A 23520-nucleotide genomic window follows, 5' to 3' on the forward strand; every position below is an offset into this window, starting at 1 on the left:
TTTTAGGAACTATTAATGATATGCTCATTGATATTGATTAAAAAAGTATAAGCACCTTTCATTGATGTCCATCCAAGAGCAGTGCTCGACTACCAAATGGCCACACAGCGCAGACTTAGTCGGCCCTGTTGTTGCCTTTTAAAATAAGTTCATCCGAAATGTTTGTTTGTAAAACACACTAGAATCAACCAGAAGAGACTAATGCAGCCTGCAATGAATATTGTTTTCATTAGCCAAACTATAAATATATATAAAGTAAATATATAAAGTTCAATTTAAAAGAAAAAGGCTCAATAGAAAGGGGGTTTGTTCAGTGGGAAACAGGCTTAAGAGACGACACAAAATATCGCCCTTAAAATCTGAAAGTAGAAAGGTGCAGTCAGCTGAGAGCAGATCTTCTCCAGGTGTGTCTACAACAACCGCTGCTGGGTTGTGTGATTGAATGAACACAACCAGCTTCATTTAAAGCCTTTATTTAGGCTTTAAGTCAATTTTCGTCAATACTTGTGTTAACGCGAGGTTGATGTCCAATAAAAAGGTAAAAGAGCAACCGTGTGTGTAGCTCCGTTAGCTGTTAGCCAAACACAACGTCCACATAGATAAAACTGGGCGAACAGTTTCCCCCATAGACACACAGTTAATGGTTCCCCCCTACTGTGTGTCTCTGGTCAGCGGCTGGGCTTCAGCTGTGTTAACACTAGCGGCCCGTTCAGAGTCATGAGTGAGGATCAGCAGGCAGTCAATGGCCGCATAAAAGGTGCAATAAGAGAAGCCAGCAGGATGTAAAATATGTACACATTTTATTTGTTAGCATACAAGTTTTAGATTAATAACATGTTGGATTTCAACTGAAAAACAGAACATAGAAAAGTCTAATTAACAGAAGTCCAGATAAATAAAGTATGAGCTAAATCAAAACATTATGAATACAATTATATTTACATATTTAGAAATCAAGATATTTGTTCTAACAACTATGCCATTCAGAAATCTATACTTGTACATGTAGTTATTTCATAATTCACCAGCCATACGCACTACAGTTGTTTCTTCAAACTTTGTTAAGGTTTCAATGACATTAAATCATCATCTCAGGTTTAAGATGCTTTTTTAGCAATAAGTGAACAAAGCCACATTGTGACTGACATGATTTCACAGTTTAGGTTTGGTCACTCCAGAAAGAGGTGCAGTGAAACTAATCTGTGCATTTATGCAAAGTGTTTGTTTTTAGAACCTAGCTAACGTAGCTCCAGTGACTATAACCGCAGGGCTAGCTGGGGCAGTGCCGCAGAGCAACACTCTGGAGCTAACCCCACCGGCTGGAGATTTTCCCTCTCCTGCTCTGTTGATTCCCCCCCCCCCTAGCTAACGGGATAATAACTCCACACAGTTTATTCAAAGGACATATTTGCACCATTGACTCCGGTCTCTTTACTGTCTGCAAACCATTGTTCTTTTGTGGAACCGCTTATACTTGGACAGAGCAGGTTAAACTAAATTTGATGGTGCAAATCCACTGCGAGCGGAAAAAAATTCCATTGGAATGAATTAAGATCTGTGGAAAACTCTGGGGTGACCAGCCCTTTAGACTTTGACAAAGGCAACATTCAAAACCATCACAGGCACTGTCAACTAACAAGAGCACTTTGATTACTTCGATCGAAGGCAACCTCACAATATAGGAATTTATGCTTATTCAACACGAGTCAAAAAATGAACAGTAGTCACCAAAACACTATGCATAGCACAGTTTACAGAAAAACAACAACTTGAGAAGTAGCATTAATAATATTACATGCTTAATACAGAGCGAGCACAGCTTTTGGCTTTTCTTTTATAAATAAAAGAAGTACGTTACGGTCAGAGTCTGTTTGATTGGAATGTTTGGATCCTGACAAAGCGATGTCAGTTAAGGTCAAACGCTGCAAAGTACACATGCAGGAAAGATGATAAACTACCAAACTCCCCTGCAAGAATACACAAATAAGAATAAAGCAAATAAACCGTAACAACCAGACTTCTATTTCTTGATGAAATGATATCTTCAGTACAGCTAAGACAATCACTTAAAGCATGGGTGTGGATGAATTCCATATAAAAAATAAGTTACCCTGTCAGTTCACTTAATTATTCAAAAAGGAGTGTCCAAAAATAAATGTTAAAAAGTTGTTTTCAGTCCAAATTAAAGGATATAATAACTCATGGCTAGAAGATTGTCAATAAATTGTGTACGTGAATTAGTTTTTCTCCAACCTAATAACGACCCTCATAATGTACGGGGAAAGTCATGTCACAAATAATGACACAATAATAGTTACCGTAAATAAGTGAACTTGGACACAAAGGATGCTCCTCTGAATGATAGTTAGTGGAATGGGCTAGATTGTAGAGACGCAGTATTAAGGGTGCAGGTCTGGGGGGTGTCCTCTGGGAGGTGGGTACTGGTGCTGGGCTGCTGTGGACCTGGTAGCTCTGCTCAGACAAACAGCTGAAACAGAAACAGATAGATCAGTACAACAAACATTCTCTTCATATCAATGCAGTCATTGATAACGTTATTACGTATAATCTTAGACACACTGGAACTGATCTTTTCTGCTTGCTGGCTCACCACAAGCAGAGCACTGCAGAGTGGCCTGGCTCACACGACCAGTCAAACTAAGAGATGTGTAGCACACGTACACAGACACACTGCATGGGAGAGCATCAGTATTTGGTACTAATAACAAAGCAGGTATAGTTCTGTCAGGTATTTATAAAGAATGAGTGAATATATGTCCACCAAAGTGCTGTACAATCCTCAGAATCTTTATCGGATGTTAAAACATTTAGTTTGTACTGTAGGCAGGTAGGAAAAAAAGTATTTACAGACAAGTAAAAGAACAACAAACTAACGATGAACACCATATTTGCCTTGTCCGACATTCCCCACTGACACTAAATGCTCTCATGTGTGCGGCGTAATTCACGACTTTGTTTTTTAGGGTTTATTTTAGCGTGCTGTGGCTAAGCAGCGAGTTTGTACGCGGAGCCAAACAAACACCTCGTCAGGAGCAGCACACGACACGGCGCCTTCTGCATCTGAACAAACGCTCGGCAGTCAGGAGCCGTCCGGGCCAAGTCTGGTTTTCCTACAGTGCAGTCGTCCCACTAGAGGCTGATCCACCATGCTGTTCAGCCCTCCACCTGAGAGGCTCCCAGCCAAACAAAAACAAAAAAAACGGATTTAAGCCAGCTAGGCCTTCAGCCACAATGGGGAAGGAAAGCTCAACAGACACGTGATGATGGCTTTAAAAAAAAGAAAAAAAGAAATAGTAGCTCATTCAACTAAAACAACATAAATAATTTGGAGGGGAAAAAATGCAAATCTGTGCAAATATTCTTTAACTGACATCGGTGCACAGCAGGGACGCTGATCACTGGGACTGACTTTGAGATGGAGAGGCCTTACATGCGAGGTCACGGAGAGCTTCAGCAGAAAGGCAGTAGTTTTAATGCTAGTACAGTTTTTGTCGGTATAAAGACGATCTGATGACGCCGAGGACCTTTAACACACTTTAAGATGTCTTCCTGACACGTGCGTCATTAGTGTGTAGCAGCGCGTCGTCACTGCACTGGATCAAAACAAGAGTGGCCCGGGAAAGGCGAGGTGAGCTGGAACACTGGTCCCGGTTGGTCACCTTCACGATGGAAACAACAGCCAATCAGATTTCAACAAAAACAAAGATCAGTCCAAATTAGGAGGGGGACGCTTGTAACCCCCCCTCAATATTGAGAGTAATTGAGAGTATTAGATCGGCCGAGTGTAAAAAGTCAGCGTTGTGCCCGGTGCTGTCTGTGGTGGCGAGGGGATGGCCGAGGACCGTACAGTAGCTACCGACTTCAGAAAGTGAAACAATAAAAACCCAGATCCTGGATTAGAAATAAAAATGGCAGGCCTGGTTAACTTCAAAGTACGCACAGGACATCGTTGGTTTTCACAAACCAGTCTTGGTTTAATATTACATTAGCTTAATGAGCTGGCTCTCCAATGTTTTTCCCTCTCACTTCAGTGGTGCACTGAGGTAATAGCTCTGCCGGAAAAAAACTGAAAGTGAAACCTCGTTCCAGGTGGACATTGTTCCCATGTGCAACTTTCAGATGGCTTTTTCCTTTCTTTATATTATATACTTCTTTCTGTTTTTTGAATAGTTATACTGTTTTAGTTTAGCAGTTGTGTAAATAAAAATACTGATTCTAGCCAATTAAAAAAAACAAACATACTTCTGAACTATAGGTTTCCTTGTAGTAGAGACAGGGAGGTTTCACTGCAGATTTGTTACAGGCCTGATGTTGGTGAACTGGCAGAGGGGGAAGCTGTTATATGATTATGATGGAGCTTAAAGATGCAATGTGTAAGATCTGCCCAGAAAATATGTTGTTTTCTCGTTTCTGCCACTTTGGAATATGGCTATTTTAACTATAGTCTGAGATAGCATTGTTATTTTGATCGGCTCTGAGATATACTAGTGTGGTACTATATTGCGTATTGGTATTTTGCGTTGGCTGCGAACTGTCTGTGTGGAGCATGTTACACCCTCTAATCAGACTGGAAATTAAACTATCAGCTAGCTTTCCAACACTGTGACAAGAGTGTGTAGATGAAGCCTTAAGTTGAATTCTTCTCATTTAGGGGCTGGCTGGTTAGCTAGCTAACGTTAGCTTCCTGATTCCGCCATATTTTCTTGCTAACTGGTTACAGAACAACGCTGGGCCCCTGCTCCATGACGTTACATCTGTGAGAACAAAGCTACATTTGGAGTTGCTGTGGCGGTCCGTATTGGAAGCTGTCAACAGCTCGCCTCTGAGCAAGGTGGTCTTCCAGCTGTGGGGAGGGAGGCAGAGGGTCCGCGGGGGGTCGTGTTGTCTCGTTGTGATTGATAAACAGTAATTTAATCAAATTCAGCGCCTCGCATTGCTATTATCCAAGCTACTGTAGCCGTCATGTTTGACAACGCTGCATCGAAGCCTTCGCCAACGAAAGTGGGCGTGGTTAAATCTCTCAGCTCCTCCTTGCCCATTTTTCCAAAAATGATGCAGTGGGTGGACTAAGGCTCAGAGGTGAGGTTACACATAAATTGGGACTTATTGGCCGAATATGATTTTTAATAAAAGGCTCATGTCTGTTTGATACTCAGGTGTATCAGTGTGAGCCTGCATGAGACAGAGAAGAAGAGACCATGGCAGGATAGAGAGGCTTAAACTCTGGGAAGGATGGATACACTCTCTGCTCGCTGGCTGTGGTTTATCCCGTCTTTATGGCAAAGCTCCAACACACTTTTCTTTCAACAGCTACTTATAAAAGTCCTGGGTTTACATTCCTCAATAGGACATGTTTATGTGTCCAGGCGCTCAGCAGGAATTTCAAATGGGAAGATAAATCCCTATATGCTTCTGTACGGTAATAGGCCAATGGGTTATCCATCCACAGGGGTGGATGGTCTCAAATCACTTGCCAAACACAACATTCCCCACAGGTGAAATATTCATGGCGTATGTCTTACTCTGCCTGACGGTAGCATCTACGCTACAGTGCAGACTGGGCCCCGTCCAGCGTCTATGCAAAGTACTTTTCAGTATGACTTTGGGCCCAGCACATCCCAGAATGACACCATGAAAACAAACTTCCTCTCAGTGCACTGCTGGAAAAAGAAGGGATTTAATGTGACACAGATTGAAACAATTTATGGGAGATGAGCCGTGCTCTTGAGGCAATGACCGTGAAAGATCTGCAGGTATATCAAAGCCATCTGTGGACACTGTCCTGCCTATTATATCACAATGCAGATACAGTATCTCTAGGAATTAAAAGCCTTTGCATTGGGAACCTCTTACATTTAGAAAGCAGAAATAAAAGCCAGTACACTGCTAATGCTGCTGTAGACAGACTTTAGTAAGATAAGATAAGATAATCCTTTATTAGTAGACTGCATGACAGCCTGCAAACAGCAAAGTAAAAAAAAAAACACTAGACGTCATTTTCTCTGCGCCGTTAATTAAGCCAAGCTGTCGCACAGTTAAAACGTGCAAGATCAACGTGGGCTGGTGGTCCATCCATAATAAGTAACGACATGCATTTCTGTGATAAATACTGAAAGCTATTTTATTGCGTTGCCTCTTAGCGAAATGCTGAGAGTGCATTTAAGTTCCGCCCGGTAAGCGGCGATGTAGCGTACATTTCTATGGCTTTTATTGTGAAAGGTAGAAACGGAAGGAAGTTTAAGTGCCGCCAGTGCCAACGTGAAGGGCTATAAACGGATTTTCCCAAATGAATACCTACAAAGTACTTTGTTGCCGTTTGTCTTGTGAAGTTCTGCTCACGTTATATTTTCATGCCACAACTCTCAATTTGTCTCACTCTTGCTGCCGTCTCTCCTCTCGTCCGTCTGCATTGCATTCTATATTTCTCTGATCTCATGGGATCTGTAGTTGTTTTGCTGCTGTTGCTTTCTTTAGCTCCCTAGCAGAGTCAGTCGCATCAACAATACAAAATATGCAAAAAGAGAGAAGTATCTGCTACAGTTTGTGTTCGGTTGATGGAGACACAAATACAAGTATCTCACTAGTGAGCAATGCTTTCAAACTAAGGGCCTACTCTCCCACTTCCACCCACAGGGCTTCAATGTGGCAGAACCCTGGCGGCCAGCAAACTAAACAATGTGATAGTTTGATTCGAGCTTCTTTAAAGACATGTACGGCATCGTTCAAACTGTCAGCTCAGATCACTTTTCTGGCATGGACTTGGTAAATGGACTTGCGTGTACACAGCGCCTTTCTAGTCTTTCGACCGCTCAAGGAGCTGTGCACGTCATGTCAACATGAAGGTGCCACCTGTCCATCAGGATCTAAAGGGATGCACATTCAAGCACAGCCTTTGAGAGCAATTTGGGGTTCAGTATCTTGCCCAAGGACACTTCAACATGCAGGCTTGAGGGGCTGGGGATTGAACCACTGACCTTCTGTTAAGGGGACGACTCCCTCTACCTCTGAGCCACAGATTGATTGATTTTAGAAAGTCTGGACAGTAAAAAAAAAAAAAAAAAAACACATGAAAAGTGATTTTTGCAAATCGGATCCAAACCACATTTGGAGAACAGTCTGTGGACAGACGCCGAAATAAATTGTCTGCTGGCATTTTCTTTTTCACTCTGATCTCACTTTCTGCTGCTTCCCCCCTCACAATTTATACCAGCCGCTCTGCTCCGTGACTTGACAGCACGTTTGTTTTCTAGGGCGAATGCTTCCTGGTTAGAAAGGCGCATCATCAGCGTAGCTACGTAATTTCTCACGCCTACGTCGTTACCACCCTATAAAGATAAGTTGCTGATGTCTGCACACACAAACACCATCCAATTACTTTGTCTCAAGATCTGATTTGAGAAATAAATCAGAATTGCTGGTGTGTGCCGTGCTCAAAGAACGCCTGATCACTGTTTGGGTTCAGCTGCTGCTTGGCTTGTTCATGTGCTCTGGACAGCAGCACTCCGACAGTGGTCCATGTGCATATTTTATAGCCTTCAGTGAGGCAAATGACACAGAGTTCTATGCAACGTAAAGTCATAAAGTAAGCAGAAATCCTTTAAATGCTTTATGAAACAGCTATCCTGACTGTAAAGCAGTTAACCACTATTACTCACAGATGAAGAGGCTTTAAACTTTGATGTGGGATTTTGCTTTAAATGCAGAGGAGGCATTCTGCATGAAAGCAATGGTACACAAAGAGTGAGCCCTCTTTTATTACCGCTCTTTGACTCCAGCACTTTTTCTTTGCGCTGAATGTGACTCATAATTAGAAAAAAAGTATTTGTGCGCTTTTAAAAATGTGTGCGTGTTTGTGTAAATACTCAACAGCCCAGCAACAAATCTGTACTCGACAGAAAGTGTTAAAGTCGTTATACATAGAATATTATTTACCAGACTCACCGTGGCAGCTTTTATCTCGTCAGGCTTCTCTCTTCAAACACGGTAACCTCAATCTGAACAGGATTCAGTCAAGGAAGCACATTTAAAGCAAGGTCGGACTCATTTTACATTCAATGAAAGCCAACTGAATAGTCTTCAAGAAAATACAAACTCAAAGGTACAGCAGCTATTGATTCATCAACAGAGCATGAAGCAGAGTTTGGCCGTGTTTGTGGTAACAGCATCTTACCTTCAAGCCTTTCTGTGGTTGTTGCTTGTGGCAGTAGCTGACTTACATTTTGCTAGACTTGGCTAGATTGTTGGCATGACTTTCTTCAAGCTGAAATCGGGCTTCACCATCACAAGCATATTTAGAGTTTGTGTTTAACATGAGGAGGAAGGATCATGGATGAATGAAGAAAACTCAACACAGCGTTGGAGGCAAAGCTCCATTCCTATGAAAGTTGCTCAGTGGCGCACGAAGCAAAAAGAAAGTCAGACTTCCAAGTATAAGATTACCCCATGATTGCTCCAAAATACATTCTCCGTGCATCAAACAGAAGCACGTGGCTAATAATTATGTAAATTGATGTAAGAAGTCTACGACGAAAGCATGACCCGCCCCACTCTGCCTCTGGTTGGCTAACCCTGATATTCCTACCCGAAACCTAACTAATCTCACTCCTCATGCCTAAACCTAAGCACCCCCACCAATGAAGGCAGAAGGTAACTCAGCAATACAGTCAATACATTGGGGAGCAGTGGGGCAAAGTGTTTTTGGGGCCAAAGGCATCACCGGACGGACCCGGAAGTTTCCAAAGATTGCCCACTATGTTACATTTGATTCACCTCCCGGGGGCTTGGAAAGGACTTCAACCCCTCAAGCTGGGTTCATACTCGCGTTAGTGAAGCCGGCCCAAGGTTGAAACTTGCCACATCTCGGCTTGCGCGTCCAGCACGAAGGCTGCTCGGCTGCGAACCTCTGACTTTTGTGCCATCTGTGGAGGCTCGCGCCACGCCTAAGTACAAACAAAGCTTCAGTCTTAAAGGGAATGTAAATACTCAGATGGTATTATTGAGCAGTCACTTCGGTTCAGGTGAGACATTCCTGTCAATCTGCCGGCGCTCCTGTGCCAAAGTCAGCACAGCAGCCCGACAGTGTCTGAGAAATAATCCAGATCACTGCCAACGCTACAGAGTCCTGGGCGAGAGAAGGAACAAAGCTCAGCTGTGAACAATTTCAGTCATATTTTGTTATCCCTAATCCCTCATTGCCGCCCAGTTACAATTGAGATGTTGAGTCACCCCACACACACACACACTCGCTGGCACAGCCAGGATGTTGGTGCACCCGCTGACACAGATGCTATGGATTACATAGTAACTTTTATCTGGTGTTTTTACAGGGTATCCCTACATAGCGTTGGATTTCCTGTAAGCTGCTCGGACTGCTGCTTTCCATTTTCAACCAGCAGTTAGAGGGTAAGACGTGATGGGGGCAGAAGGCCCGTAAATCACTTCATCTATTAGGTCATTGTGAAAGCTCCTTGTTGAAGCTGTGGTGGGATTCCATTCACATTTCCTGATCTCAGGGTTTAAGTTACCACAAATATTCAACTTATCATTCCTCTTTGCCAGACACCCTCAGTCAAGATTTTTTTTGGTTTATTGTAAAAAACATTGTTGCTTTAAACCTCGACTGTGTGAGTAATTTGTTTGTATGATTGCCAATCTGAGTTTGAGTCAGATAAATGCCTGAACATTTCGGTAATTCAGGACCATTCAGACAGAAAAACCTTTCTTTTAAGTTTAAAGTCAAACACCAAATGAGTGCTCATGCAAGCGGAACACAAACTATGAACTGTACGCTTCCTAATAGTTAATAGTGCCCACACGCGCACAGGGCGGGAAAAAAGCGAGGCGGTCAGTAACGTAACGGCCACTAAAAACAATCACAAAAAGCCGCAACAGGCTGCTAAAACACGCTCCGTCTGACCTGTAAAGTTACACATGGCTCAACAGTTAAGGTTGAGGAAAAATACCAGCTGAGTGAAGAGAACAAAGTGTTTCCCGGCTACAGCACTACGACACTTTTTGGTAGGATACGACTCGCAGGCCTCTCTCGATGGGATCGGTGAGCAGGAGGCCTCGCGGTGCGTAGATCTTGTCATTCTGCTCCTGTATGTACTTTGCGATCTTCTTCAAAACCTAAAAGGGCACAGCAATCACAGTTTCACATACGTGTCTTCAAATGGATGGCAAACCTGGAATAAGTGACTACGTTTACAAAAGATTATGTTTGCAAGTGCCTTCGCTAATTACAGATGCTTGCTAACACATAGCTAACATTAGCGTGCTAACCTTGTCATCATCATCCTCCATCATCATTTTAGTTACCAATGCCACCCCTGGTAGACATGGGGTGCTGCGATCTCATGCTTTTAGGTAGCTACAGCTCATTTGTTTGCGTTTCAGGCCTCGGTTGCATATTGTGGATGCTGATTGTTTTCCTTTCCTGTGGCCGTGGTTTTCAGAAGCGCTGTGCTCCGTCTCTACTCTGTCTTCCATTGCAAGCTTTGTTGAGCGTGCTTCTCGGACAGACAGGACTGTGAAACTGCATTGGAAAGGTTCAACACACGTGTTTGCTTAGTTTCATTTAGTAAGGCTAAATAAAGTTTTTAAAAGATATACACTTTGCAGGAATAATTAAAAAATTGCATGTCACCTTATCTTTGTTTTTCCTTGTCTTTGGCCATGCATAATTTCATTCATTTTAGGGTACTGTTACGCTACCTGAAGGCCACCCTAGTTCTCCGACACGCTTGGAAAGGGAGGGGTGAGCGGAGGTGTTCAGCTGGATGCAATCTGCAACTTTACCACTAGATGCCACTAAATCCTACACACAGCTCCTTTAGGGAACTGACTTAAAGGGAAAATCTAGAACAATTTCAAACCAATATGGACAACAACAGGACAACTACATAATGAACAGCCATGTCACCAATAAAGATCAATCTCACAACATAAATCAGGCGATAATACTTCTCCTGTTGCTCCTCACTTTAAAGAAAACAATCATATTGTTTCCCAACTCAGGTGTGGAGGTGTAGAAAAAGTGATCCACCGCTTACTACAGCTTCACTGTGAAGCTCAGTGGGTTTCTATGTTGTATGACATGACTCAAGGTCATTTAAATGAGGAATGTCTCCTGTAACAGCTTGTAGAACATTTACACTTTTCTTACACCACAATTTGTCTTGTACTACAGTGATTCAGAATATTTGAATCGTAGTGTACCATAGACTGTTCATTATGTAGTGGTTACAAATTGTTTCCAGAAATGCCCACATGGCTCACATTAATATGTTACCATCTGTTTGCTTGTATAATCTGTATATAGTTCTGTTGATGTATGTGTCAATTTTGCTTTTGGTTGATTCATGGGCTTTCATGTTAGGAGAGGGCCCTCTGATTTGTTTCAGAGAGGCAGGTTTGAAGACGCCTCTAACTACGGCAATAAGGTGATTGACACTCATTGTTATTAAACCTTGTGTCGTCTTAGGGGTCAAAAATGACCCGTCACTATGTTTAACAGCATAGGAAACCCCTTTAATGATCTTTTTTCAACTTGAAATTCAATGACTTGTCCTAGAATGACCCCAACATGAAAAAAAGTTAAACATTGCCTTTGTTCATATTTCCATAAAAGCTGTACACCAACAGTGTACACATCTTGTCTTAGGGGTCATTTTTGACCCGGTAGTTATAAAATCATTCCATCATACTACAGAAAACCACAGAAACCATAAAAAACACACCACAACACACACACATACACACACACACAAAATTGAGATTACATGTGCTCCTGATTAAACTCAGGGAACACAAAAACTTTCTCGCGAATATGCAGCATGTCCCCTCCACGACCCCACACCTGGCTGAAGTTCACAGACATAATACAAACAAGATCAGAGAGAATAAACATTTCCTGAAAGCATTGTTTACTAATGGGGAATGCAGTCAGAGGCTATAGAGGTGCTGCAGATGACAGCACCCCCAGACAATTGGAAATGGATGGATGAGATTGACCTGCTTGGGCTGCTATTCTTAGCAGGTGTATATAGGTCCCGAGGCGAGGCTGCATCTAGTCTTTGGGATGCAGAGAGTGGAAGGGCGATTTTCCGTGCAATGATGTCACTGAAAGTCTTTCATACTTTATCAAAAACGATACGATTTGATAATCGTGAGTCAAGACCTGCAAGGCGTGTGACAGACAAACTTGCGGCTGGGAGTTTGTCTGTCACACAATAAGAGAGGTCTGGGAGAAGTGGATTCCACTGATTAAACACAGTCTTTCTGCACTGTGAAGAGGAAAAACTTAGATATTCACAAAGTTTGTGATGAATGACAAGTTGTTTCTTAAGCAAAATAGATTTGGGATTTAAAATGCAATCAAGCTGTTTTATTTTAGGGGTTTAGTGAAGGCGGGTCATTTTTGACCCTTAGGACAAGTAGTGTATACAGAAAGTGAAGACAACACAAGGGTTAAATAGTTCAAAAGAATCACGAGGCTCCAGAGAGCGACCACTCTGGTTGCAAACGCAAGCAGAAATCTGTCAATTGCAACTAAGTAAACCACACCCTGTTCTCCTTCCTATACCGGTAATTCTAAATGAAGAGAACTATCGGTCAGGTAAAATGCTCCGAAAAGGCCCAGCCCAGACCCGACATCATCGGAGTAGGCAGCCGGTTCACACGGATAGTACTGCGAGCATCAAAGCTTGCATTTCGTAGCATTTTACACGCCGTTTTCTTCATTTGCTCTCGTCGGTGATGCGGGACAAGGGGCGTAAAGTGCTCCACAGGTGCAACATCTCTCGCCTTCTCGTAGTGAGTCTCCATACACAGGAAGATGATGTACGCCGTGAGGCAGGCCAGACAGCCTTCAATGTACGACTGGCTTCCCAGCTTCTCCGCTTCGGCGTACAGGTTGTTCAGCGTCCGCACCGTCTCCTCAAACTGCTGCTTGTCGATCTGAAACACATGAAACATGAAGAAAGATCAAAGGGTCAAAACCTTTAGGCACAGAGCCAAATGTAGACTTGGACTGGAAGTGTCTGAGAGCTTTCTGTCTCTGTTGGGATATCCGAGTGGAAACTCGTCTAGCACCAGATTGTTTCCTTCCATTCGATCCATCTCTAGATAAATGAGGAGGTGTATTTTCTTGGGCTGGTCATGCATCATGGGATTGCTGGGCCACCTTCCCGTACTGGAACACCCCCTGGAATTACTGGGATGCCTTGGCAAAATGCTCTGTGAATGTTCTCACTTAAGAACTGACAGGACAAACGTGCTGAAAGCAGGACACACACACAGTGACAATCCAGAAAGGAATGTTGATCCTTGGCACAGGCACACCTGGACTAAGATAAAGACATATCTCTGATGTTCTGCAGACTGCAGACAGCTTCCAACTGTAGCCAAGACTGGCTGATAATCAAATCAGTGTTTCTCACAAATTCCTTCAAACTGAGGCTTGCTGCGGGGAAGACGGATGGAGGGTGAAGAGCTGCTGGACTCGGAGACCGTTTGGACTCCAGAGTGGATCTGGTGATGATACTGAGGGGGGAAAAAGAAGGAGCCTCCAGACCAGAAGTGGAGCATGTGAGGGCCTCCTGAGCCTCTGTAAACCCTCCAATGTTCTGCTCCCTGTGACCGAGGAATGCAACAACGAGCTCCAACATGTCAGTGGTCTAAGGCATGTTTGATTACCGCCATTGGGAGCCTTTGTTCTCCTTCTAATTTTCCGATTCAAAGGCTCCGATTCAAACCACATTTCGCCGTCTGAACGTCTTTCCACTATGTCTAGCGTTCCAAAAATGTTAAGATGGGATTGCACGGCTGAACAGGGCTTACACACTCAAGTGAGGATGAGGGATTTATCTTAAAGCTAGGGAAGGATACATTGGAGAAACCAGAAAGAGCAAGCTAGATTAAAAAAACAAGGATTCAAGAGAAAAACCCAGCCCAGTGTTGCTAACTCTTTTCCAATGAAAGTAACTGCAGCATTAGCTCCAAAAGTTGCTAAATCCCTCCAAACCCTAATAACTGAAAGTCTCTTGAACGGTTTGGCGATCTAGTTGCCAAATGCATTAAGAACACTGAGTGCTTTCCCAGTTCTTTGGTGCAATTCTCCAAAAAGCATTAAAACAGGAACGAACTACCAAAAATAACATAGTCCGCTGCCTTAGATAGTTACGTGCAAGAATGATGATGTTACAGCAAATCAAGAGCTGAACTGCATGGTAAAACCAAGCACAGGCTGAAAGGAACTGGAGCGATATTTCAACATGAGGTTCTGCAAACATCGTACAAAGAGACATAAATGAAAAATGGAAGCCACTGAACAGCTTGGCATAACACTGCATATTTCTTAAAGTAGGATTACAGTAAAACATTCAAAAATATACGTGGGAAGTCATTTTGATCCCAGAGGAGGGAGCATTCTTTATTTGTCCGGCAGTTCAGTGTGTCTGTGTGAACTGAATCCTACCGGAAAACATGGGAGACCACCCAATCAAGAGGGAAGTGCCAATAAACCACCAGCGAGCGGTTTAAGTGTTCTGAGGCTGCTCCTTTCATGTGGTGCACACATTTAAAAACTGAACCCTTCTGTCCTGCGAACTCTGAACAGTATTTTTGGCTGGCACCTTCTTTAATGTGACATTAGGGGCTGTTGGGTCTCAGCGACCTGCTCTTCCTCCTCCACATCACTGCCGGTGCCTGCTCCTAAGAAAAGTGACACCCACAGAGCATGAGTAAAGCAGACAGGGGTCCGTGTTTCAAGACGAGTTGGCGACAGCGGCGCAGGTTGAGGACACCGGAGAGAGAGAGAGTGCAGCGAGCACTAAGTGTGGAGCGGTGCTGTAAACCACCGTGACCCCCCCCAACCCCAGGCCTTTAGAAGCCAACCTAGAGCCGGTTGTGGCATACTGCCACTGAGGAAATATAGTGGACGAGGGCCAGGAAGAGGTCCCACGAGGGGATCCTCCCACACCGAGCGACCGTCCCTGACCCGCTGAGCTGAATCCCCCAGACAGACTGTGCGAACCCCACTTTCTCTTTTGTCTGACAAAATGGACATCACCACCTCTTTGGCTGGACTTCCTTCACTTCATAATTCCTATGGCTACAGTATGAAAAGTAAAGTTTAATTTCTTTGAGATGTCTCGCAGTAGGACTGGCTACCTCATACATGCAGTAATACAATTCTTAATGCTGAAGGTCTTTCCATTGGTCGGGATGTTAAGAGACTGGACTGAAACTGACTGGCCTGAAGTCACATGACCACATCCCTGCGTGGGTGCCCCATTGGCTGATATGTACGTGTGTGTGTTTGGTTGTCTTTTATAGATTAAAATTTTTGGAACGTTTTTTATGACGACCCTGATGAAGGCTGCAATTCATATGCATGGCAATACTGCTGTAGCACCTGTTCCATGACTGTGTGTGAGGCAGAGTGTGTGTGTGTGTGTGTGTGTGTGTGCTTGTTTGTTGTGAGGTACATCACTATTGTATTTGGCAGTTGTAGTCTACAGAGCGATTATAATGCGTGTTCCCGGCTGCGTAGAGTCCATAAATCTATCTTTGCCATCACAGTAACAGAAGAAGTGTCAAAGGGAAAGTTCTATAAGAGACTGCAAAGAGAGGAGGAAGGAGTGAGGTGGCGCCCGGACGCGGCCGACTGATGTGACACGAGGCCAGATTATCGTTTTATTTCATAAAAATGCAGCCCAGCGACGTTTAAGACATTTCTCTCGAGTTTCAAGTTGTCAAATTGTACCTGCCAGCTCTATTTTATAATCAAGAGCTGGAACCAAATCACACACCACAGTGTCAGTGCACAGCAGCAGTAACAGCAGCAGCCTCATGTGGTAGATGACTGGATTGTACTCTCTCCAAAAGTCTGTATGGATTCAGTGGGACACCAAATATCCTCAATGTTTTCATGCCCGATATAATCTTCATCACAAGGAATCTATACAAGTCATGTCTGAAGATCAGTGAGGAGGTGCGTCCTACCCGGGACTCCAGCTCAGAGGGGAACTTGGTCTGGAAGTGGCACACGGTGCCGTTGGTGTAATCTCTCTGAATGAAGACTTTGGCAGCAACGGCTGCCTGCTGCCTCATGTCCTGCAAGCTGTGGGTCTGTGAGTACAGGAGACGACAATTAGTATTATTATACATTGATACAACACCCCTCTGTCTGTTCATCACCGAGCAGGTTTCATTAACGGTAACTTTATGTTTGTATCACGTAGAGTCAAGCTGAAAGAATACAAACAGTTGAAAGTTCATACTCTTTATTAATTAAATGAAAACATGGTGTTTTCATGGGGTGGGGGGGGGACACCTAAGGTAGTGAGACATTATTTTTCACAGAAGACACCTGATATGTCACAGGAGGAAAACCATTTCATTTGTTGTCATAATGTCTGATCTTCACAAAGGCCTACTTTAAGATTACATACATACATTTAATTATGTATTGATTATATGAGTGTCTATTCATTTTCTGGCATCGATTAGGGGAATTGATTTGTCTTCTAGTCCTCTCTGCACTAGACCAACATCTGATGCAGAATGAGCACGTAAACGCTGCTTAGCTCTACTGTGTGAACTGCTGTGAGCTAACGTTGGCGTTTAGCAGATAAATGGCAGTGAAGGACTACTGTCATCGCTCACTAGCGTTGCCATCTTTACACTGTCACGAGGCAAAGTTTCTATGATGTCTCGCTACTCCCTGGAGCCAGTGTGTTGCCCTGTGGTCCAGTTGTGTTGCCAGATGTGCAATTAGCACGCTGCCAATTAACGTAGCGTCACTTCTCAAATCCAGCTAACTAAGCGGTTATAACTACCGCTACGCAGCTTCGCTCCTCGTAAAAAAAATTAATAAAAACATGTTAGCGACAATGTCGCTAGCTTGTTAATAACAATGATACAACTACTAAGGCTAGTAGTCACGATACACATGATGCTAACGTTAACCCGTCAAGTTACCTACTGACCAGAGAGCTGTCACTGTTCAGCTTTTTAATCAGACGCACGTCCAGAAAACAGGCCTGAAATCAGACATTAGGAAAGAGTTGTTCACACACCACTGACGTGCGAAAAAAATATGGTTTCATCAACGTTAGTTTACCTCTGCCATGTTGATCAAGATGTCTGTTTACCTTCCGCTAGAAGCTACTAGCATGTACTACAAGATAACCTTTCCGGGATGGAACGTTTGTGTAATAACAAAGGTTCCGGTTGTAGAGGACCGTTCAAACAAGAAAGTCCTTAAAACAATTAATATAATTACATTTAGATTAAGAATTTAAAAAAGTATAAAATAATAAAATGCAATACACTGCCCAACATCATATAAACAAGATACAATATAAACATGTTAATGCCACAGTAGTAACAATCTAATGATATAATATGTAATAAAATACTTCTGACAGAGGGCATTTTGCCTGCATAGTGGGTACTTTGAATTCTATACTGAAAGGAAATCGTTAACATGATACTTCTGTTTTTTTTAATGTCAGTACCGTTTTTAATGCAGTAAATGATCTGATACTTCCTTCAGTGTGTTACATAGATCACTGTAGATGGTAATGCAGAGTTCATTCTATACTTGTGACTGAATGATCATGCATCAATGCAAATGTTACTGTGTAACAACGTGTAGATTATAGTTTTACAGTTTTGCAAGTTGACTGAAGTGGAAGTCATTGAAACGAATGAACACCGATGGAATATACAGCATCTTTTTAAAATGGTTACACAGGCCAAAGTATTGCAGCAAAACACTGGTGTTTTCCTTTAAATAAGACATGAATTCATCATACGACTCAGAAGTTTTTGTTTTGTTTGTTTGATAATGAAGTCTGAGAACAACACTGACCTCATTTTGGGTTTCTGTTTCAACAACAGCATTAAGCCTTTATACCCGAGAGAGGCAGATGTTTCTGTCCTCAGACAATCACAGACCCCAACAGCTGTGGTTGTGCAACTAGATACACTTTCAAATTTTTGTATATAAAGGGATCCGAGCCTAGAAACAAATAGGCTTCCGGTGTTTGAGAAAAAACAGAAGACCATGCAAAATATTGCTATTACTTGAATATTTGGAAGACATATTGTGACCATCCAGAGGGGTTTGTTGTTTGAGAATCAGCCAGCCACTAAAGCTCTCTAAAAACACCATGTAGTGTAATTAGTTCGACAGCGAGCAGCAGACAAATGACCCTCGCTGCATGCCTCTTAGGGAATTAGAGAAAAAGTATAACAACTTTGGCAAAGTCAAGACAGATTTTGACAGCCTGTTGGTGTTCACTTTTGAGATGTGAGTGCATTGCCTGTGAGGAATGCTTCTTTTCACAGCCTGACATCCCATGCATCACAAGGCCTGATCCCGCCTTTCAGTGGGTAATTAGTGGATCTGTATAAATGTAAAAATGCAACTATTGCTCCTGCACTGGACCTGTTTTGTCCCCTGGCATGGGGCTGGGCCTTTTAAGCCCCTCTCCTATGCGGTGGCTGGTGTGGGAGAGACCACTAATGAGCACCATTTGGGCCATTCATTTACAACACATGCTGGTTAACAGCCCGCGACAATAGTTTTACTGCTGCTCAGGCCGCTCTGGCTGAAGTGGCTCTCTAATAGAAACACTATACATCCTCCCTAGAACCGCAGCTGGATCATTCAGCTCAGTAAATGTCACTTTTAGAGGGACACTATGCACAATGCACAACCCCCCCCCCCCCTCCCCCCCTCCCCCCTCCCCAAAAAAAACATGCACTCTCATACTGCAAAGTGGAAAGAAAAAATTGGCCATCAAACAGCATTGTTGTGAACATGAGAGGTAGAAGGGAAATCTGCACAATTACGTTTTTATGTTTTTTTTCTGGTAATTTTTAGTTTTGATGACTTTGCCTGAAGCGCTTGTGTTTAACCACAATCACTCACATCTTGACTCAAGCACTGAGCATTTAAAGCCAAAGGTAGAGACAAATTAAAAAGACTCACACCGAAGATAAAAAAAAAGGGGATTTTAGCATCAGCGTTTTAAAGAGCACCCCGTGTCCAGACTCCAGACAGTATCCAAAGATCAAATCACTTCTTGACACAATTTATCTGTCGGTGTTGCAATATAACTAAGTATGTCTTTCAGAACCATACTTAAGTACACTTTTGAGGTACTTGTACTAAAGTACTTTAGAGGGAAATGCTGTACTTTCTACTACATTTATCTGAAAGGTATTATTTAAGTTAGCTGGTTTCTAAACCGGTTGTAAATTAGGAAATTTTCGTCCTTCAACAGATGAATCTGAAAACAGCCGTCTTGTGTAAAAAACTCAAACATCCAAGTCATGGAACAATAAGCAAAATACTTTCTTTTTTCCCCTGAGGAATGCAGGACTTTTACGTGTTATGGAATAGTTTTCTGTTGTGGTTTTGGAACATTTACTGAAGTAAAGGATGTCAATACTTCTTCCACCACTAAGCATGTGACTGGCCTCCGTATTCCGTCTCCTCATTCTGAAGCGGTGCACCTCTCGGTGAGGCCTTTCATGCCTTGGCCGGAGATCCACACATGCAGGAGTTCATCCAGACACAAGCTGGTTCCTTTCACTGAGATTTATATTCAATTGACTGACAACTAAGTATCTACAAGTGCAATGCGTTGCCAAATTCACGTCCTTGACAGAAAGTTGCTTCTTGTGCTGCTATTTGAAATCCTTTTACCCCTTAATGTACCCTCGAGCCCCAAAGCTCCAGGCTGCTGTGAACATGAACCGACAGCCAAGCAGCACAGCAGTGCTGAGCTGTTTCTGATGTCTGATCTCGGTATTTTATGTTCACGTTATAAACAGGTATCCAGCAGTCCGCTCCTTTTAGTGACCTCTATTGGCAGCTTGTAGGAGCTGCGGCAATTTCAATAGATCTGGCACATGTTGGCGAGTGAGAAATCAGAACAGAGATTATAAGTATTCTGCTTTGAGAGAAAGGCTTTTAAACCATGGATCACTCAGGAAGGACTAAAGATACATAAATAATAAAAATAAAAAAATAGAATTGTTGAAATTCTGATAAGGGTTAGGTTTAGGGTTATCAATGCAGAAATAATCAAATAAACGTGGTAATAATTAATAATACATAATTCTATATTAATAATAAATGCTGAAATTAAATTCAATGCATAAATAAATACATATTAGTAATTGATCAGATGTCAATTTCTACATATATATCTATTTATTCATGTATTTCTATGGCTCTAGATTGAGGTAAGTACAACCTAACTTATTACACAAATACAAAAACAATACATACTTTGTTTTCGTGCATTTAATTATGATTTATGTCTCAACACATATCATTTTATTAATTAATGCCCATTTATTTATTTATTTGTTTATTTATTGATGATTAGGCCATTTCCTATCCTTCATATAGAGCCTCTACTGCTGAGCAGCTGAAGATGCCAGCATGCGAAGGAGTGTGCTGAAATTCCAGCAAGTGTGGACTTCTTGTTGCAAATCCGGCTGGTAAATGAAAGCCAGAAAATCTCAGCACCTGCCCACATAATTATTTAGTCATTTGGCATTCATCAACAACCACATTAACCACCATAGACAATAGGCAAATTAACTCTTGGTTAATCATTTAATCTTTTAATTTAGCCTTTTAAAATTGAGTATAAAGAGCTGGGATATTCTTTAAAGCTACGTATAAATGACAGAATTGATCATTTGACTGTATTTCATGCATGAATGCCTCGGTCACACATGGGCTTATGTGTACCAGGAGTCCCTCATGCCACCCCAAATTGCCAGTCTAATGGCATGACGTTATTATCTCACCTCCACATGACTCACTTGCATCAGTTGTGGTCGACAGTATGCATTCAACAGACCGTGGAAATTCAAACAATCACTTTCCTCAAGATGCCTGCAGGATTTAAAGGGAAACATACATGCCTCTAAATGTTTATTAGCTGTTTAATATCCTGTTTAGGGTGTCTTTTATCATTTTAGTGTTGTTAAGTCCCTCTGTTAAGTTACCGTTTCCTGTATAGGTACCAGTGTTCCCCTCAAGCCACTCTGTTTCACTGGCCCTTGGTGAAGATATATACAAGTGATCAAATTCAGAGTCCACATGGCCTGTTATGTGCTGACACACACAACCTTTGCACCCAAAAGTAATATTATACACTTTGGTTTTTTTCTGACAGAAAATGCAATCTTTATTTTGTGGCGCAAATTGAGACGCACAATGACAAAGGCTCCCTCATTCATTGTAGCAGGATGTGGGTTGCCCTCATGTTGGGCATGTTTTGACTGGGAATGGGGAGTCGGATTACCTCATATTTCATTCTGCAGTCTGAGAGGCATTAATCATCCCGTTAAATCCAGACAGTTTTATAGTGTTGTGTGTGAGAGTGCTTATAACCCACATAACTCTGCTGCTCATTTAAGACCTATACCCAAATGTCCAACTTAACAAGCACACATCTTTGCAGCTGGCCATTCCTTCACAGTTCCAATGACCAAAACCTTCCTCCACTAAAACAGTGGCCAAAACATTCACAGTAAACAAAAAGTCATTTCAATCCTTTTGTTTTTCGTTGGCCTATCTGTTGTTGTTTGTTGAATAGAAAGACAATAGTGAAGTGCTTAAAAGTATAGAACAGAGAAGTAAAAGTGTTAGCTGCTGACTCCATCTGCTAACTGCAGAACCATACTGTATGTACTGTCAGAACAAAACCTTGTTTCCAATGAATGCAGCATTTACTGGTGAAATGCATTCAACTATATGAACATTCATCCAAAGTCATTCAGAATTGAGACCATATTTGTCAGGAAAAATAATGTTTTCTTTATTAAAACTTCTTAGAAAATTTGCATGATCGTAAAATAAAGCCTTTCTGGAATAATGCATATATTCGTAGTAATAATAACATAAACTGTACATATTCATAAAAAATAATTATTATTTAGGTCATTTCAGGGATATTCCAATTTCCCCTGTAATTAGTGCTGAATGACATCTTACAGGATAAATCTCAGAGGAAATGATTAGGAAATCAAGAACCCATAAAATAATGCTTTACCACAGTAGTGACTGAATGACTTGGGTTCAAAGTGAGCTCTTTTCCTTGTGCCAAATTGCATAATTTCTTTCAAGTAACTTAATAGAATTATAAGGAAATGATCTGCCAGATGCCAGATGAATTGAACATAAAAACTATTTTTTATCCTAAAAAACAATTACTGAATTCCTTAGTTATTAAGCAAATCTGCTTCGGAAGACCACTAGATATGGTTGAAAGCTCCAATAAAAGCTAGTAAGTGGACCTTGAAGAACAAATGAGTTGTTTATTTATTAATTTCTCAAACAATGGGCTTCATGGTATGTGTTGCAGTAGCTTGAACGGCTTTTATTTAAAGCTCATGCAGGTTTTAAGCTCTGCCGTTTTGCTAAGCTAATCTTCTAACGCATTGGAAATATACCATACAGACATATTGTTCGACATTTAAGAGTTTTTGGTCTGATCACATGCGAACAATATAGATACTGCATTTGAAGTTTACAGTACACAAATGTGCTGCGGGACAGAACTCATGTGACAGTAGACGTACTATTGCAATTAGTTGAAGAGAGTCGGCAGAAATGAGAAGCTCGGCAGGGTATCTCAAGGAAGAGACCAAACAACCATGCAGTGCTGATTGGTTAGATACACACAGATGTTGTACATAAATGTTGTCGTCTATGGCAACATACCCATCCCATTAAACAAAGCAGACTTTGTGCAAAAACTGATTCCACTATGAAGAACACACCCTGAATCATAATTTACCATTTGCATTAAATGTTTGATGAGCAACACAAATGTCTCTTTCACTTTCATTTAAAATGTCCATCTGTTCCCTGCAGCAGGTAATGGGACTGACTCGCAGACTGTAACTGCCACATCCTGTCCTGTTTCAGTCCAACATTATTATTATGTCTTTGTTGTGAGGCTTAAGCAATCTTTGTGCTAGCTCTTTATGGTCAGGTTGCTGTAACAGGGCCTTATCGTGGAGACAGCATTGAAAGGGAGGAGCTCTCGGTATGGTCCACGCATAGACCCGTGCTGCATTGCCTCTGATGTGCCTGTTCGCACCAGGCGGGCAACCTCCGGCTTTGAAGAGTGAAGCCAATGCGGAAGTGTTTTAAATGTGCATTATTTTCATTGGTTGCAAAAAGAAATCAGATTGTATGGAAGTCTATGGGAAAATGGCTCTACTTCTCACTTGATTTATTCCCTCCCTTATTCCCTTCCCTCCCTTATTCCCTCATGTAAACATGAGTTTATGGTCTCAATCTCTAGTTTCATGTCTTCTTCAATACAGCATGATGTTCATTTAGTAAATTATGTTCCTTTTAGAGTCAAATAGACCATAAAACAGGATGTGCTTTAGGGCGGCGTCTTTACGTCACTCCTCCGCAGTCCAAATATGGTGACTTCCGTTCATTGG

The 23520-nt window shown here is 42.0% G+C and overlaps 1 protein-coding gene across 6 annotated transcripts; it reads right to left on the reverse strand.

Annotated features, from left to right (window-relative positions):
* Positions 1-254: 254 nt before the first annotated feature.
* LOC116399017 (golgin subfamily A member 7-like) lies at positions 255-17222 on the reverse strand. 6 transcript variants are annotated; one of them, XR_004213797.1, is made up of 8 exons: positions 17147-17210; positions 17013-17066; positions 16027-16152; positions 12826-12978; positions 10048-10149; positions 7963-8015; positions 6996-7056; positions 255-2488 (listed from the first exon to the last, which is right to left on the reverse strand). XR_004213797.1 is itself a non-coding variant. In XM_031875838.1 (7 exons), the coding sequence occupies exons 1-6, from the start codon at positions 17153-17155 to the stop codon at positions 7974-7976; spliced, it is 486 nt and encodes a 161-aa protein (XP_031731698.1). In that variant the 5' UTR covers positions 17156-17210; the 3' UTR covers positions 256-2488; positions 7963-7973. The 6 variants fall into 6 exon arrangements, 4 of the variants coding, with proteins under 4 accessions (XP_031731698.1, XP_031731699.1, XP_031731697.1 ...); XR_004213798.1 differs by having other exon boundaries at positions 7954-8015; XM_031875838.1 differs by lacking the exon at positions 6996-7056 and having other exon boundaries at positions 256-2488.
* Between the last annotated feature and the right edge of the window lie 6298 nt (positions 17223-23520).

The sequence above is a fragment of the Anarrhichthys ocellatus genome, unplaced genomic scaffold (genome assembly GCF_004355925.1).
Source record: "Anarrhichthys ocellatus isolate YVR2014 unplaced genomic scaffold, GSC_Weel_1.0 scaffold97, whole genome shotgun sequence".
Lineage (NCBI taxonomy): Eukaryota > Metazoa > Chordata > Actinopteri > Perciformes > Anarhichadidae > Anarrhichthys > Anarrhichthys ocellatus.

Coding starts and splice junctions, on each gene's coding strand:
- LOC116399017 (XM_031875837.1), bottom strand. Junction 16,153..17,012: donor TGAACAGTGACAGCTCTCTG/GTCAGTAGGTAA, acceptor CTGTACTCACAG/ACCCACAGCTTGCAGGACAT. Junction 12,979..16,026: donor CCTCTGAGCTGGAGTCCCGG/GTAGGACGCACC, acceptor CATGTGTTTCAG/ATCGACAAGCAGCAGTTTGA.